This window comes from Calonectris borealis, chromosome 1, assembly GCF_964195595.1.
Source record: "Calonectris borealis chromosome 1, bCalBor7.hap1.2, whole genome shotgun sequence".
In the NCBI taxonomy this organism is placed as follows: domain Eukaryota; kingdom Metazoa; phylum Chordata; class Aves; order Procellariiformes; family Procellariidae; genus Calonectris; species Calonectris borealis.
This window is the reverse complement of record NC_134312.1, coordinates 89,267,555-89,286,063: the sequence shown is the minus strand read 5'-3', so window position 1 is coordinate 89,286,063 and position 18,509 is coordinate 89,267,555. Positions and strand designations below refer to the sequence as shown.

General features: G+C 39.6%; 1 protein-coding gene across 2 annotated transcripts in view; it reads left to right on the top strand.

Annotated features, from left to right (window-relative positions):
• GTF2E1 (general transcription factor IIE subunit 1) overlaps nt 1-18,509 on the top strand; it is a 54,910-nt gene that overhangs the window by 5,945 nt on the left and 30,456 nt on the right. Inside the window, exon 2 of one of the 2 annotated variants that reach the window (XM_075166354.1) lies at nt 2,305-2,782. In XM_075166354.1, the coding sequence (XP_075022455.1) occupies nt 2,335-2,782 (448 nt within the window). In that variant the 5' untranslated portion in view covers nt 2,305-2,334. Of the gene's footprint in view, nt 1-2,304; nt 2,795-18,509 lie in introns of both variants that reach the window. The other variant, XM_075166344.1, reaches the window with a different exon arrangement.

The window sequence follows — 18,509 nt, the reverse complement described above, 5'->3', positions numbered from 1 at the left end:
ATCGTATTTTAATTTCATTTCCTTAAAGGGAAGCTGGAGCTGGACATCTAAGCATTGTTTTCTGTAAGCTATTCTCAGCCTGCACACCAACAGTCAACAACAACAAATGTTCAGTTCATTTCAATTTGAGCACTGTGAATACCATTTGGCCCTAAGTTAGAGAAAAAGAAAAGCTCAAGCAGGGAAGCATTTTAAAAGAAAAGAATGAAGGTGTTTTTTTTCTTACTCAAAAGGCAGAAAAGACAGGACAATCTTAATTTACTTTTAAGGTCCACAATCCACAGCTGAATTGCTTTGCAGTTGCACTAGCCGTAACCCTTGAGAGGAACATACCTCCTCAGTTGCAGAAGAGGGTGGGGGTTGGAGAGAAGTAAAGTTTCAATGTTGCTTCAAGTTTTTTGAGAGGGCAATGTTTCTCATACAAAAAAAAAAAAATCCAAGCAGGCTACTGTGATAAATGATCACAGATTTTTGAGTAGTCTTAGCTGATGGAAGTGAGTCATCAGCTGCTTGGTTACATGTAGAGCTTGGTGATTTCAGGGGGATGTCTTAGTGTGGGGAATATAGAAAAGTTCTGTAATGGTGTTTGTCAAAAAGGATATTACAGGTTTTATGATAGTGATGGTGAAAATACGATACCCATCCAGATCCTTTCTTCTGCTGCCACTCTCCTCTCTCCTTTATTTGAGACTTGAATGCTGGGGAGGCACCAATATAGTGTGTGAAACATCTAATGGAAGTGAAAATTGAGATTGGCAGAGTTTTACTATTTATGATACTAGTTCACAGATAAAAATTGCTTAGCAATGATGAACAAACAGAAATTAAGGTGTGGTGTTTTTCTTCAGTTGAAGGAACCTTTTGCTTAAGAAATGATTATTCATATCCTAAACTAGCATAGAAGTCTCATATTGAAAAAGACTATTCAAAGTTTTATTTGAAGTTAACTAGTAGTACAACCACCTGAATGGGTATTTCAAAAGCACCTATAATACTTCTTGCTTATCTTGAACCTTTCATACATGGCAATCCAAGTGCATTATGAGTGGAGGGGAATTTTGTTACTGCCTACAGATGTATAGACTTGAAAGAGTGGAGCAAAAATGTGCAAAACCACCCTGTGAAATGACACTAAGCCTTTGCTCTGTGCCTTATGGAGTTGCTTCCCTTTTTGTCTCCACTGGACAAAACTGGCTGCTTCAGAAGAGTCACTGCTCTTAGTTGTCTGCTGGAATTTGATTTTTGGCTATGTCTGTGGTAGGGGTGACAATATGAGGAATTCCTTGCATGATATGAACCTATATATGATCCTGTGTATGTCACAGAAGCATGTAACTGCAATGACCATTTGTGTCATTTGATGTTAAAATGAAGCAAAATGAAGTGAAAATATGGTATTTCTTTAGAAATTATTGTCTTGTCAGAGACACTACAGTAAGTTGTGATCAGTAACTTAAAGGATACTTCACGGAATACTTTTTTGTAATTAAACACATTGTTTCTTCATGTTCACTAAGTCTTGATTCTTACTTCATTTATCGTGCTATATTATCCATGGGCTTCTAAGGCCTGAATGTGAGATGCTTTAAATGAAGGATTCGTCCTTTGGAAGGATCTCTTTGCTCATCTAAGATCAAGGCTGAAGCAGTCTGTGATTGGTAGTGCTAATAGTTTTCATGCTGCAGACAGTTGACTGAGGTGTATTTATCAGAAAGTAAGGAAAAAGTCTATCTGTTCTCATTGTGCAGCTGGGAGCTTTTGCTTGAATGCATACCAGTCTGTACTAGCAAGCTGTCCTCATATAATGTCTCTGCCCAGTGATGTCTGAGGAGTAGAAGCAGGCAGGGCTACTTACAATGTGATCAAGTGATATCAGCTGGGGCCACAAGACTATTTCACTCTTGGGCTGCCTTAGGACCTTTCTTGCGGTAGCCTTTTTCTGCTTCTCCCAAGCTACAAGTCTCAGTTGATCATGAAGCTGTCTACTGGAGCTCAGCTTCAAGACAGCTTTCTTATTCCAGCTCTGTTGGCGGTGGCTGAATAGAAATGAAATCTGCCGTATGTTATGGTACCAATTTCTTGTGCGCTTTTTTAAAGTTTTCCACCATTTTGTTTTGAATGAGAGGTACATTTCCTAATTCTACTGGTGTAGCATTGGCGTTATTAACACCTAAGGAGACAGTACAGGGCTTGGGAAAGAGAAGTGGAAAACACCCCATCCTTTCCTTAGCTCTAAGTGAGATAAATCAAAACTTCTGAAGTCAGAAGACTGGCTAAGAATCCATCTGCCTTTTTTCATTGCAGTATACATGAAGCTCAATATCTGAACCTGCTATGACTGACCCAGACGTCCTCACTGAGGTCCCAGCAGCTCTCAAACGCCTTGCCAAATACGTGGTGCGTGGCTTTTATGGCATTGAACATGCTTTGGCTTTGGACATTCTCATCAGGAACCCCTGCGTGAAGGAAGAGGACATGTTAGAGCTCCTTAAGTTTGATAGGAAGCAGTTGCGGGCTGTCCTCAACACCCTCAAGGGTGACAAGTTCATCAAATGCAGGATGAGGGTAGAGACGGCTCCAGATGGCAAAACCACCCGACATAACTACTACTTCATCAACTACCGCCTTCTGGTTAATGTGGTGAAGTACAAGCTGGACCACATGAGGAGGAGGATTGAGACGGATGAAAGAGACTCCACCAATCGCGCCTCTTTTAAATGCCCCATTTGCTTCAGCACTTTCACAGACTTGGAGGCCAACCAGCTGTTTGACCCCAGGACAGGTAAGAGTACAGGTAACAGAATGCTCTTGCTCTCTCCTTTGTCTGTAAGTGCTGGACTTTAAGGAAGCAGAGTCTTAGGAAAATTCTCTTGAGTTTGGCCGGAGCTAGAGAGCACTCTGTTTCTGCAGGTGGTAAATGTTTGAGCAAAATACAAAAGTAATGTATACAGACTTAAACAGTCTCTACAGGCAAATAGCGATGTTGGTAAAATGCTTGAGTGACAAGCAGTAGAGTAATGGAGGACTTATTGCAATCGAATTCAAGGGTGAATAAGGTAGTCTGCCCTTGTTGGAATCTGACGGTTTTTCAGTATAATCTGGTTTTGCCTGTAAACTGTATGACTTGCTGGTAGTTTGCAGAGAAGGCATATGTATAGTTGATTTTGGTATGCAAAAAATTTTTAATTTAGAGATGGTCATGCAAGGAGTAAATTGTTACTGTTTAATTTTCTTCTAGCCAGATCATTATACTGCACAACCTTGTTTCCCCGGTGTGAAGCAGTCTCATGAAAGTAAAAAGAAATTAATTACAGACTCGTCTGTGGTTGGGAGTAAACAAGATTCTTTTCCAAGTATGTGTCTCAGTCTCAGGTGCATACTTGTTTCCTGCATATGAAATAAGAATCTTTTCTGGGTGTCATTGTCTACAGGGGCAGTCCAAATACTTTGTGCTTCTATGCCAGGGAAGAAAAGGAAGAACACTTGCACCTGATGAGATCCTATTATGCTAGTCTAATGTGGGATTATTTTGGGGGGAAGGCAGGGAGCAGAGGTTGGGTGTTAATTTTCCACCTTCTGAATTAGTTTCTTTACTTTTTAATTTTTCCTTTTGAATTCTTTGTCGTGATCTTACTTTTCCATAAAAATAAAAGAGCAAAAGTCAGGAGAGCTCTCAGAAACATCGGAGTATGGTGCTTTGTGTCAGTTATCATAATAAGAAACTGTAAAAATTCACTGTTTAGTGGTATTGAAACTTTTAATCTAGGGTTACTGATGTCTCATCTGCTCTGGAGAAGGGCAAACACCCAAGAAATGTTCAGCCGATCATTTTCCCTCTTTCCTGCCTCCAAAGATCAAGAGCTGTGAAACTCTTTTCACTTGAACTGCCATGAAAATGATATTTAGTACGAGAGAAGCAGAATCCACTAAGTCAAGTAACAGTCGTTGGTGTAATCCAGCACAGCTCTCCGATTAGAAGTTGCTCCTTCATAGAGCACCAAAACCACCAGTGCTAGCACAGATTTTCTATGCTCACCACTGAGTATAGAAACTACACATGCTCTCTACAGTAATGATCATCTGTGGCAGCTACAGTCGTGGGTGTCGGGCTGAAGGGGAATAGTGCTTTTGCAGTTTGCTTCAGTAAGGAGAGAGTAGAGAACCTGTGCAGAGAACAAACATAATGGAGAGTGTGAGACACTCATCCCAAGGGGACCTGTAACACTTTGCAGGTGAATACTCCCAGCCTGTGTGGGCAGTGAGTTCCAAGAGCAAAGAACTGGCTGTTGAGGAGATGCAGAAGACAATAATGCTGGGATTCGGCTTTGACAGCAAGGCCTGTGCTCCAGGAACTGATAAGGTCAACCAAGGGTTTGTCTGCAGTACAGGCACTGGCTGCCTTCACAATGCGAAATCACTCACTGGCACATGAAGTGTTTTGCAGTTTCCCTGATGGAAGGAAAGGTTGAGTGCTGTTTTCCCAGCAATTCCCAGCAGTTGGTTTCTGTCAGTATAACGCAAATAACAAGATAGCCAGTTTACCTTCACTTACTTTCAATAAGAACATACCTGTCTATAATTTATGTATATTCTGTTTCTCCATATATAACTTTTCAGTCAATGATAGTTTCATCTAGATAGTGCGTGATGATACTGTTGTTTCTCAAGAGCTTTTACATGGAATACCAGTTTGGATAGGGCTCTCCAGTTACTGTTTAAGAAGGTCTCATACTGTCTGCAAACCGTGAGACAGCTGCTTGGTTCCATTCTGGGTAAGTAAGTGAGGAATTTTGTTTGGTTTTTTTAGTGAGGATGGCTGCTTTATTGCAATGGATTGTGTTGTCTTTATGTATTTCCTGCTCCTCTGGAATTCTGTATTAGAAAAGAACTGAGACACCTTTGGGTGTCTTCACAGAGGGAGCTTGTGAGGACAAGGCATGTAGAGGAACAAGGTTTATTAGACAGTGAATAGCCATCCTTTTCCAAGGATGTCTTTAGCCCTTATCAGCGCTGTACATAAATCTCTCCCACTCATTGAAACTCATGGCAGTACAACTGCTGAAGGGTAGCTGAAAGCCGCATGAATTTCAGTCACGGTTGACCTGCGCTGCTCCTGGACTGCAGCCATGTTGATAAAATTTGGTGAATTAAATGCCTGCAGGGCCAAAGTCTGTTAGTCCATGAAGCAGGTACAGCATGGAAGGCATCCTCTGCACTAGTCTAGACCAAGCTGCACTTAAATTGGCGATCTGTTGTTAAAAGACATCCTGTTTCACTGTCTTCTTTTTGTCCTTGTCACTCAGAGATGGGGATGGTTTAGATGTCCTGTGTTTTCTTCTGCTTCGCTTTCCTCTTCCCTAGTTACAACTCAAATGCAAACTCTGAGCAATTGTTGTAGAATGAAAGGGTTAGAAGAGGAGGTTATTGCTCTTGCCCTTCCTTATCAGTGATGGTGAGGAGGTTTCCAGAATCTTTCCATGACTGTAGTCATTCTATTGCAATTCGTGAATTAAGACTGCTTGTGAAGAGCCTGTCCATAAGTTGGATATATAGTGCTCAGCGTTTGTGTCTTGTCTCGGCTTTAGCAGAGGTCTGTTTCTTGTAGGTTACCAGCTGTCAAATGGAGGCTTTTTTAGCTCTGTGCTTTACTCCATTTGTGAATAATTTTGAAATAAACTGAGGTGTTTATTTTTTCATCAGAAGATGTGGTTATTGGTGTTTTTGGAAGGTGGCAATGTGTCTGCTGAGAGAAAATAATTGATAGTAAGAAGGGTATGTTTTCAGGGCACATAGGTATAGATGTGCTTTGGTTGCTGTTCATCCAATTAATTTGGAAAAATATTTTTGAGCAAAGTAGCAAGTTTGCCACTAAGGTAATTTTAAATGTAGATTTTAAATGGTATAAATAGTACATTGAGAGTGTGATCTTTCTGTTTTTAAAAGTATTATATGATTTTTCTCCATTCCTTTTTCTGCCATTCCATATCTCAATCCAAAAAAGCTCCAAAAACTTACTATGCTGTCAAAGGCAGAACAAGTATTGTCTGATACTTGTAGGAAGTTTGAGGACAGGAATCATGTAATGTTAAAGAAACTGTGAGATAGTGAAAGTCAAAGTGACAAAAAAACTAGAGTTTTGCTGCTTCTTCAACTCACAAAAGGATCTTTTGAAAAGTGAAAAGAAAAGAAACATGTGTTGTGTTGGAGGAGTCACTTGGTTGTATGACCAGTGAGTGCCTGCTAGCTCTAAACATGGCGTGCTCAGGTCATAAGTTTTAGCCCCATCTGCTCTAAATGATAGAGTTTGAACAGATCTCCAGATCTCACACTTTCTCCTCAGTGGCAGTTTTTACTGTTGCCTCCAATGAAGCAGTATCAGTAACTTCTGCTTTTAGAGGCAAACAGCTTGGATACGGCGTGCTTTTATTTTGCAAAAGTTTGCTGTGGAAACTTGTAGCAAAGCTAAGAAGAACTCTCTGATTGAAGAGGTCGCACATTTGCGGTTTGCCTATTGACCTGGCAGTGCCTTTGATGGGAATTGGTGCGAGCTGGGTTGTTAAAGGCTGAGCGGACAGTTATTACCCACTTCTGTATGTGTTTTGAGATCTACAGGAAGAACAACACTAATGCTGTTGAAATGAACACTAATGCTGCTGCTGAATGAAAAGTGTTACTTCTAGCCTTGTGTTTCAGATGGGATGACTGAGAAGGGAAAAAGATTGTAGTTTTCCTGGAAGATCCTAATATAAGCACTTAAAATACAGATCATTGCCTTTCACTTGTGCCATTGTTTGCTTTCTACTGGTGCTCTGATATTTCATCACTCTTTGTTCTGCATGCTAGCAATTGCATGCAGCTGCCGTTGTGATGAAGCCTCATGCAGGTGAAAAGCTGCAGCCATTCCCTTAAACAAGGTAAGGGCTATCTCTTGAGGCAGGGATGTACAAGAAAGAGTTTAATTGAGTAGCAGTAAGAAAAGACAGATGTTAAATGGACACTGTGAATAACAGTGCTGAACTCTGTCTATTCCCAGACCTGGGCTGACAGTGGACACTGACATAAGGGACACTAGGTTTTCAAGTGTTTCACCTAGAGACAGGATGTTACTTCATCAGGCTTTTATACAGACCTATGGGAAGAATTTTTTTCTCTGTGCTTTTAAATGTAGAAACTACAGAAATTTGGTTTCTGTAGGCCAATTCCTGAAATTGCAAAGTAATCTAAACAACTCGATACCATCTTGTGGATTGGAATTAAAAAAAAAAAATCTTGGCGAATTAAATATGCACAAGTCTGTTCTGCAGAGTGTGGGGGGAAGGACAGGAGGAGCTGCATTGTCTCACCCAGTAGAGGGAGCTGTCTTCTTTTCTCGGTATGTATGGGTTTGGGTTGATTAATTTATTGAATGTCACAAAACTGGAAATTGTGTTCATGGATATGTGTTCTGTAGTGTGATTAACTGGGTCTGGTTGGGGAAGGTCTCTCTGATGTATCCTGTTCGCGTACCCTAATCATATTTGTAAATCTAGTGTGGTGTTGGAGTTGACTGTCAAATTCAAGGTCGATTTGAAAGAAAGTATGTGACTAGAAACTGCAAAAGGGAGACTGGAGTTGAAGTGAAGGACTGACAGAAATGAGATCCTGCAGTGCATCACACTGTTATTCAGCCCTGGATTTCCTTAGGTGTTCTAAATACCAAGCTGTATCAGGATACTCACCAACATAGCAGGTGAATTTGATATTAGAAAGAAACTAGAAGGCTAGATTAAGTCGTTTGTCCTCTGTTCTCTTCTACCTTTGCATTATAATTTTTATCCAGTCTTGTGTTTCTTTCATTTATGTTACTGTGAAGAAAAATCTTGATGTTAACAGTAAATTGTGATTACAGTTGGTCTCTCTTACGTACATCTATACATTAAGTGTCCTCACTGTAACATTCAGTTAGATAAGACGTGAATAATTGTGGAAAGAAAAGGATGGAAGATAAGTGGGTAACATGAATCAGGAAGATGATGCTGTTGGGATGTTCTTAATTGCAGTTGTAATCACTGGAGTCTTTTGTTGTTATTGGAAATCATAGCAGCTAATTACTTGTCTACTCTTTGCCCTCCCACAGGTTGCTCTCGATTTGGTGAATGATTTTGGATATAGCTATCTTACTGTTCCTGAAGATGCACTGTAATAGTAACATACTGTGTATCTTGATCCCTTTCTTATTCTGTGTGCTGATATGAAATTTAATTTGGGAGGAACAGATTGAAGGTGGCAATACCAGTTTTATAGAAGGGAAGACAACACCTTGAATTTCATTTTAACCCCACTTGTTTTACTGTCAGCCTCTCACATCATTTGTATACTTCATAACAAAATTGCACATAACATGTTTAGAGGCTGGTTTTCTGTACCTGTCACAAGGCACCTTATATCACAAGGCGGCCTGTATGCAGCTGAGCGTTTGTATGGTTTGGGCCCTGTTACTGAGATTAGAAATTTGACTAGTTTTTGATTTTTTGCTTTGGTCTTATGCATTGACTTCTAGAGCTACTGCCTTTTCTTCTGAGTGCTCAACTTCTCACTTCATCCCCAGTGAGCTATTCAGAACACATCTGTCTTCTTGTTTTGAATTTCTACTTCCTCAGGCAAGTTCTACACTAACTATAAATCTTCCTCATCTGATTCAAATTACTTTTGAGCCTGTCCTATCTATTTTGTTAATTTTTTCTTATGCTTCCCCTTCTCCCTGTTTTTTGCCTTGCTCTTGTGGAGCCCTTGTGTCCAGTTCGGGTACATCTCTTTTTGTGTTCTGTCCCTTCCAGCAATTAGAAAAAACAAATCACTTAGAGCTATTTATTCTCTATATTCACACTACATAGTCAATCCTATTTGATCTTTATGCTGTTGATTCTTGTCCTTTAGGTTCAATGATTTTCAGAACAGGCATTTTGGGTAGCTTTGTCTACCATGTACCGCTGTGCATGTGCTATATGATATTACTACTACAACAACTTACAGCTTTTTACCAGCCAAAATCAGCACTTAAAAAGTCTTTTTGTAAATTGGCATACCAGAAACTTCCCCTGAAAAATAAAGGATTCAGAGCAGTTCCGTTTTGAACAACTTCCAAGTTCTGTGAAGATTTTTTTTTTTAATTGTTGTTAGCTTTCCAAGTGTATGTAAACCCCTCAGTGTGATTTTTTTTGACTTTACAGGCACATTTTGTTTGTCTATGCTGCCACTGAGAGCTTTTGGCAAACACCAACAGAAGGAAACTGCCCATGCTCTGCTTAGTTTCCCTGTTTCTATTCAAATTTCTGGCAAAAGCTCCAAGAGTATTCCTGTCAGCTTTACTCTGCTTCAGCTTGATAAGGCCTGGAGCCACAGGGAAGGGAAAACTGAGAAAAACATACCAGAATTAATGCATGTTTTTCTAAAAGTAAGAACACTCTTTAGAATGACTTAAAAGGGATGTGTAGGTTACATCTGTAACTTGAACTCATTCCCTGGGGGTTGGACACCCTGTCTGAAAGATAACCATCTAATCTAACCATGGATCTCTCAGCTTGGTGGAGGAATAGGGGAAGGTAGTGTTAGAGCCTGTGCTATGCAGAACATCAGGCTGGAGGACTGTAAGCCACTGGCGTAACTCAGAAAAGCTGTTGCCTGTAGAGTGCTGGCTTGTCACCTCCCTGTATTCCACATTGACCTCTGGCTGGTGTGCTGTGTCTCTTAGATTAAAAAAAAAGTACCTGATAAATGCATGCCTTGACTTACAGTATTGATACCATCTTTTTGTGTCTGCAAAGGACATTTTATTACTAGAAGTGCAGGAAATAATTGCCCTTAAAGTAGAGGTTATCACTTTAACTTTTCTCTTGGCTTTGCAAATAGAAATAGATAACAGCAAGCAGATCTCTGTAAAATCTGTGAATATTGCTAAGCCATTTGCAGTGATGAAGGCTGAACTGCATCATTCCTATCTTTCACTCTAGTAACTTGCTGTTCTTTTGAAACTGCATCCTTGGTAATACCATCTGCAAAGTGTGTCATCCTTTTAGGCATGGGTATCTGTAAGTCAGATCAGGAGCTCATGGAGAATCCTGTTACTTGTGTTGCAGTCTTTCTGCTGTTGGATGCAATTCGAGGGTGTAGTATGTTGGCTCAGTTGGTATTTTGGCATAGTCTTGATTGAAGTTTAAAAAAAAAAAGTTCTTTAATTCCTAATGACCTTCCTTTGGATATTCCCTCTGTCCAGTTGCATCTTTCTCTGCTTACTGTCTGGCTTAATTTATCCACAGTAGGACAGAAGGAAGAACTCTGTCAGCTCAGAGCTGCTGAGGTTGTGCATAGGAGCTGGAGCAGAAATGGCTCTTACTGAGAAGAGGAAAGGATTCCTCTCTTCTTTTCCAGTTTTATATTGAACATGTATTAAATCATCTGGCGCTTCTGAACGATCAATAATTTGATGTGTCTTATGCAGTCCATTTTTTGAATGTTTAATTTACCTTTTCAAGAGAAACGTCTTTGAATGTTCAAAAATTCTGTTACAGTATTTTTAATTTATTTGGGCTAAAAATGGTCTGCACACTGAGAGGAATGACCAACTCGGTGTTCCTCTAGATAATATAAAGTGGTTCTGAAGGTGCTTCTTTTTTTTTTTTTTTCTTTTTAAGACACTAAATGTTAAATTGCTCCCCTTCTCTAATTGCAAACGCAGGTCAGCAGGAGGGGGAAACTGTACCATGAAATGTAGATTAATGTTGTTATTGTGAAATGTAGAAGCAAATTTGGTTGATATCTTTTGAATTTTCTGGAGTTTGCTACCTAAACTGTCCCCAAGAAATAAATACATATAGGCAATTCCACGTATACATTGCAGGCTGTGATCAAGTTGCTATTTCACAATTGAGTTACAGCACTGCTATGCCCTTAGAGCACCTTGCATGCCTCATTCTCCGCTGATAACCTGCTGTGCCCCCCTGGCAGGGCTTATTATCTTGTATCCCATACAGTGCTCTAGAGAAATGTATTTTAAATTGCTGACTGGGCCCCGGACTGTCTTTGTATAGCTGTACTTGGTCCTTGGCCGGAAAAAGCTAGTGTCTTTTTGTTTTTCAAATTAAGATCAGAGTAATATAGCATGGTGTGTTTTCTCCCAAAGTGCTATCGGGGTTGAAGTTAGAGGCCCGAGTGTGTCCGTCCTGTACTGAAATATGTCTTCCCGCACACACTGCAGATCGGGCATGGTGCTGATGCATTGTCAGCATTGCCTGACGGGTGGTGAGGTGGCGTAATAATAGTATAATTTTGGTGGTCAAAAATGGTAAGTCACGATGAAGTAATAGTGAAATGTTAATAGGCATCTGTATGAATCCTTCATGAGTGTATAAGTAAGTCTTGTAAGATTGGTGGTAACAGGGGCTTTACCATGAAATGCTTCATTAGGTAGATTCAATCAGCTTTACTTCAACTATTCACAAGTTTAGAGGGTGAAGTGGAAAGGCAAAGTATCTGTGGTCATCTGGTATTTTTTCAAGAGGAAGTATTTTACTTAGGGATTTTTTTTTTTTTCCATTTTCTGCATGTACCTCTCAGATGCACCAGAGATGTGTCTGTCTTTCTGCTGTGTGGAGGCACACAGCAGACACTTCTTGCCCATCTGAAGGAGTCTTTTGGGAGCCCTGACCAAAATGTGATTGAAACAAGTAGATGTAGAAATCTTGAAAATATTACTAGGCTGTACACAAACTCTAGAAGACAAATGAAAGGTGCCCAGAATGTTTTGCTGAAGCCAGTTCCATGGTTAGAGGAGTTCTGACTTACTTGGTTTGAGTGTTTGGAGCTTTGTAGTATTTTTTTGAGGATGAAAAGTAGGTCCTCTACAGACAGAAGTAGAAATTGTAACAATTTGCAAGGTAAGATGTTACACCGTACCTTGCAAGGTGAAGTCTTCCAATTTTAGCTGCTTCTTGTTAAAGGAAGATGCCTTCTCAGGCAGGCCTAATTTTCAGTATGTCTAGTGAAGTAATCTTCTGTTTTTTGATCTTTTTTCCGATGCCTGAATTTGAGAATAACCTGATGAAAAGCAGTTGTGGCAGAAGAGTGAAATCTCTTACTCTTGAGGGATGGGAAGACAAAGGAAGAGAGTCTTTCTCTTGCCAATCTGAGTCTGGTAAAGTGCTTTTAGATTGGTGTGGGTTGTTGGTTTTGGGGGTGGGGTGTGCATTTTTGTTTTGGGATTTTTTTCGTGGGTTGGTTTTGGGTTGTTTTTTGGTTGCTTGGGGTTTTTTTTTGCATTTAGCTTTTCACACTTTAAAGGCATGAATGCATTGTCATTGTTGAAAAGAAGGTCAAAGTTGGTCTCTATTGCCACTTCATTCTGTACTCAAGAGGTGTACCTTTGAACCTTGATCTGTGAATTTGGACAAATATCCTTTTCCACTAATCTGTTACATTGTCTGAAAAATTAACAACTTCCCCTCTGGCAACATTCAAACTGTTCTTTCTGTTATCATGTCAGTTCAGAGTGGTTTCCCAGCTTACCAAGAAATAGCAATTGTATGAATGAGTGAGAAACATGGGGTTTCTGTAGTGAGCTGATCAATTGTGCTGCAGGGGCTCCAGTGAGGATGGTTTCTGCTAGCCAGTTTTCACAATAGCCGAGGATGAAGTTGCTTGCAGGAGCATGCCAAGTTGAAACTGCAGCAGGTGCCCTAATGGAAATGCTTGATAGCTGACAGTAACGCCATCCCCTGACATGCCAAACATATACTTTTTGCAGTTGCCATCCACAAGTGACCTGCCAGCGCGCAAAACCTGCTTTCTTTCATTTACAAGAATAAGAACTAGTTGTGTCCTCATCGGATTCAATCTGGTTCTTAAATATGGTGCATGGGTTTGAGGTTATCAATAGCAGTCTTGAATTCAAAGCAATATTGAAGTTCATTTTAATAGAAAGTTGCTGGTTCCTTCTATCTTGTGTGATGTTTTGGGGCGAGAAATTTGACAGCTGATTTTCCAAAAGAGTGACCAACTGCTGTGAAGCTGTGTGTACGTCAGTGTTGTAGATAAAGGTAATGTCAGTATAGTATATGGAGAAATATAAGCACAGCATTTGGGAGATTTGTCCAGGGATGTGAGTGGATTACAAAGTTAGGAGGAGAAGCAAATGTTCTTTGCTTCTGTTAGCCTTCTGTTGAGCTACAAGAGAGCTTGATCTTCAACTGTATCTGCAGCTATTGCACATTTCAAAAAGGTTAGGTGTATGAATTGGAATATTGTCTCAGAAATACTCTTTCTGAACCTGGACACATGGCCTACGAGGCAGCCAACTCAAGGGATCTATACTTCGGTGGTTCTACTTAAACGTGGCCTGATACACACACTTGTGGCAAAGCGACTCTTGAAAAAAGACAGCAGGAGGAACACAAGTGCGAATTCTTCGAGCGAGTCCTTCCTTGCCCACAGACTATATGTTGGTTGTCATTGCTTTCTTTAATCAGAAGTGCAGACAGCCTGCACTTGCACAAACTTGCACAACTGAAATGGAGAGCCCACAGTATACACCAGTGTTGAACACATTTGTATTTAAAGTATTTGAAGGGACAAAAATGTTCTACAAGCCACAGTGCTTGTTCTGTTTTTTGCTAACCATGTTTTCTGAGGAATAGGTGCAACTGGGAATGCATGTAGGTAATATATTCACTGCTTTCTTTTTTTTTTCTTGAGTCTCATTACAAAATAAAGCCAAATATAAGGTAAGGTTTGTATTGTTAAGCATGCTGCTAATTAGTTACCAGCTATGACCATTAAAATTTCTGTCTGAATTTGTTGAAAGTTTGATATTAGAGTCTGTAACCTCTTACTCGTACTAACCTATCATGGTCAAATAGTGTAAAATTCTTAATTTCTGTTCCTAAAATAGAGAAAAAATAACTCCTCTGAACGCCACTTCCATCAGTATAGAGTTGTTCATGAATATGTATTTTCACTGTATTTTTCAGTCTTGCTTTAACCATTCTAGTGATTCAATACAGCCCTCATCACTGACTTTAGGAGAATATTTTGCAGCGTAGAAGATTTTATCTGGAGAACTTTGTCCTGTTGCACAAAACTTTTATCTTTCACTTTTGGAAGTAATTCTCTTTCTCTCTGCATTGTGCCCCACAACTGTGGGCTGAAATTGGACCAAAAGAACCAAACTATGCTAGGAGTCTTCCTATTGACACTTCCTTGCTCACTGGGAGGGTCAGGTTCAGTAGCTTCTTTTCTCCTGTCATATTAGATTATTGGTCTGTGTGCTTCTTACTCATTCTAATTGCACTCCTCCTTTTTAATTAAAATGCTATTCCCCTGCCTGTGCTCTCCAAAAAGGGGCAGAGGAAGAATTTTTCTGTTAATAACACGAAAAGAAGCATTTGGGCTGAATGTTTATTCTGTTAAGGTCTCAACAGATAACAGAAATAGTTACTATTTAAAGAAAGAAATTCTATCAAGCTATATTGGCTATGCAGATAAGAGAATTAATGGTTTTGCTGCTGGAGGATCAAGCTTTTTTGCCATCTAGAGGTAACAAGCTTTTTGGCTTGAAAAACGTGAGATTTGGGGAGGAGGAAAGAGGAAAATGAAAATGGAGAGATTAGGGGATTGCAAGTGCAAGACAATATTAATTTTAGAAGATAAGAAAACAGTCCACTGTCCACTGTTCCCTAACGTGCTCTTCAGGGACAGACGACAATAGCAAGAGGCATGAAACCTACTTGGTGACGATTTGCATTTCAAAAAGATTGGCAAGGCTTTTAATTCCCTTCACCAGGGATGGCCAGGAAAGGCATTTCGTCAGAACACAGCATCCTGTCTTCAATGATTAAAGGAAATCTGGGTGTAGGAAGGAAATAGGCAGCTGCTTTGGCAGAACAGGAGAAAGCTCAGTAATACAAAATCACTCTGATAATGCCAGTCTAAAATTACATCATGGAAGAATTTTCCCTCCTTGCAGTCAAGAATTTTCTTCCTCCTGCGCTGTTTAATAGTTTTATTCTTACTCTCCTGCTTGTTCCTGGGGACTTAACTGTGGCTAATACGAGTTCTTTGGTTGTGCTTACAGGTGGAGCTAAGGCAGGCTGTCTTTTCTGGATTACCTTTGCTGCTAGTCTGAAACGGTGTGATCCAGATTACTGAGTTCAGGCTGAGAAAAAGGGCTAAACTACTCTGCTTCTGAAAACAATCTTATTGACAAGTAGATAAATGCATTTAGCAGTTTTATTGCACTACTTGAGTATATAAACTCTTAACGCCTGTGATTATGGGAATACTTGAATACTATAGTTTTAAGTTGCAAAGAGGAGATTAGGAACTTCTGAATGTAATTCACTGGAGTTGAGAGAAGAGAGACCTGCTTTTTAATTTCCATAATAATTGCACTGAGCTGGTGAAACTGATTAAAAAGGGGTTTGCTTGTCTACTCTCAAGCCTAAAAAGAAGCAGATGTAGGATCTTGCAGTAAGTGGAGGACAAGGATGTAACCTGACCATAGGTGATTTGTGATGCTTCACTCAAACTGAAATGGAGAGATGGCAGTCTCGGTGGTTCTCCCTGCTTTGTGAACAAGATCACAGGAATATGTGATTATTGTTGGGTACAGACCACATCAATTTTAAAAACAAACAAACAAACCTCACATTTTTTTCATATGATATGTATGTGTACATAAAAATATTGATGTAAAATCTTAAAAATGTAGAGAAGCTGATGAAGGAAAGGGAAATAATCCTTACCTGCGTATGTGATGCTATGTCAGCTAAAACTTGGGGCTGATTCTGTGCTTGACTTGATCCTTTTTGGGGTTTAGAAGTATTTAACTCAAGGAGATCTGTGTGTGCTCAACACACAGTCGAGCTGCTTACTATCACCCAAATATTTTTATGTGATAACTGAACATTGTGTGTCCAGACTGGAACGTTTTCGCTGAGGAATGAGTTCCTCATCCTGCCTGTAGTCCTTCCTCTCGGCCAAGGGTCTTGCCAATGGTGAATGCTTTGGTGTTTCATCTTAATCTGCCTGGAGCTGAAAGTTAATGACCCACAAAAGCAGTAACTTGTAAAGCAGACAGGAACTTGCTGCTTTCAAGCAATGAAGGCTGCTGTGCTCCTCAGCAGTTTAATATTTGTTTCCAAAATGTAATCCTAATTATCATCTGAATCTGTAGTACATATTCAGGAATTTGAGTGTTAAGGATTTGCTGCCTTGTGTGTTGTCAAGACTGGAGTGGTTACAGTCTAATGGAGGGACAAACAGCTTCAGTTGTGGAACCAGAGAAGATGTAGCTAAGCCTGAGCCATGCCCACATCAGCATGCAACTTTTGGATCCTCCTAAATGTTCCTTGGGTGACTGTCATTTAGATACCACAGTAGAAACTTGCAGGTTGACATACTGGGCATGAGCTTCATATATCCCCCCCTACATATTCGTATGGCTTTATGACTTACTACTTAGGTTCTCCATCTTCAAAATGGGAAATGTATAACACCTTTTCTTCACACTTGCTTGATTTGTCTGGTTAGATCGACAGCTTTAAAAGCAGAATTTTTCTTACCAAGTATTTTTTGCAGGTCTCCCAATTCTATGCAACTCTGAGCCTCTATATCCCACGTGAGTAGGACTGATGCATCAGAAATACCAATGAATTTCTGCTAGTCTTCAGCACTGTTCCAAGAATTCATCTTTATGGTTTATATTTAACTAGAAGACAAAACTATAAACCGGTGTTTACAAATTTCTGAGGTTCTTCTGTCTTTCTCACTTCTCTTGGATTAAAGAGACTTTGTTATCTTCGGCAAAAATGAATCTTTTATACCATGCTTCTCCCTCTACAGAGTACATGTGATGAGTTATATCACAAATTCGAGTTCATTGGTGCACTGCTGCTCTTCCGCCTGTGAAGGAAGGGTATAAGAGCTTGTTTCTCTTAACCCCTCTTTATTTGAATTTTAATTTATTAGCTCACTTATATCAAATCTGGTAAAATACAAGTTAAATCTGTGCACAATGCATTTCTAACAGCAAGATGGCAATTTACCTTGGAGTTGTGCCAATTCCGCTTGCTCCGATAGAAGCATTTGTGGTACCAAGCATGAGTGCGTACTTAAGGAGAGGGAAAGCAAAAGCAAGTAAACAACACGGCGGGCCTTCTATTTGAAACTCCCTGTGAGAGCTGAGAGATTTGCAATTAATGTCCGTATGTTTGCTTATAATCAGTTTTGAAAGGAGCATTAAGACCCTGTAAGCTTCTGAATGCTGAGAGACAGGAAATTGGTTTTGGAAATTTGTGTCTGAGAATTCATTTACATAGTTGTTTTTTTCTTTTCAGATCACTGCCTGTATCAGAATTTGTGCAACAAAAAATTTCAAATACGCATTTGCTGATTTTTTTTTTTTTCTTTTTGAAGGCTATATAAAGTCACTTTCTTTAATGTAATGGCAGTGTTTGCTTGCAGGTATGCTATACAATTTCTCAATGTCAAAACTCTGATTCTTCAACTTGTGATGGCTATTCATTTAGGAACTGCTGTCAGCTGTGATGCAAAATCCTTTAATATATTTTGTGATATGCTTTTTCTTTTCAGGTTATAGAAGCTTGGAATTCGTATCTTACTCAGAAATTACCTTGTTTGAGAATATCCCTAGTGGTATAGTCTCAAGCATAGGCACTCACTTTGATCTTGTCTGTGTAGGTCCTTGTAAGTGCCCCAATATTGCAGTGTCTGAACAGTGACATGACATCTTGTTTTCATCCCTATTCTGCCAATCCAAAGGTGCCTTTATAAGGCTCACAACAGTCTTCTGTAGGCAGTATAGAAGGTAAAGTGCTGGTATGGGTGAATAGTATAAAAAGCATGATGCTTTGGACTTTAGTAAACATCACCTTGTTGACTGCTGACAATTTCTGTAGTTTGTAAAGACAGTTTTTCATTCCAATTGTGTCTTCTACCAAGGATTTGCCACCTTTTCAGATTTTGTCTCATTTGTACATTGCATAGCATATACAATTCTACAATCAAAATCTTTAGTAGAAAGTATGCAATAGAAGTGAACCAGGATAGATTCTTGAAGCACCCTCTAAGGCTGACAGTGAACAATGATTTTTTTTTTCCTAAAAGTGTTGTTCTCCACCAGTTATGCAATCTTTTTCTGATTAATTTATCTGGACTATGTTTTTTTAGTTTGCTGATGAGCATACAAACAGTTGAACATCTTCCTTTCCCCCAATCAAAATAGATTGTTTCCCATTCTTCCCATTATCCTTTAGCTTCTCCAAAACTTAAGATTGGGCTCACTTTTTTTTCTGTAATAACTCATATTCCTGCTCAGTTCCCTCCATACAAGTAAATTCTCTACCATGCTTTGGCCTCCACCAACTTCCAGTTTTCCTTGAGTGTGTTAGGAAGCGTAATCCCTAACAAAATGAGCCATGAGTTTCAGCTCTCCTGCACCCTTCCCCAAATCCTGAATG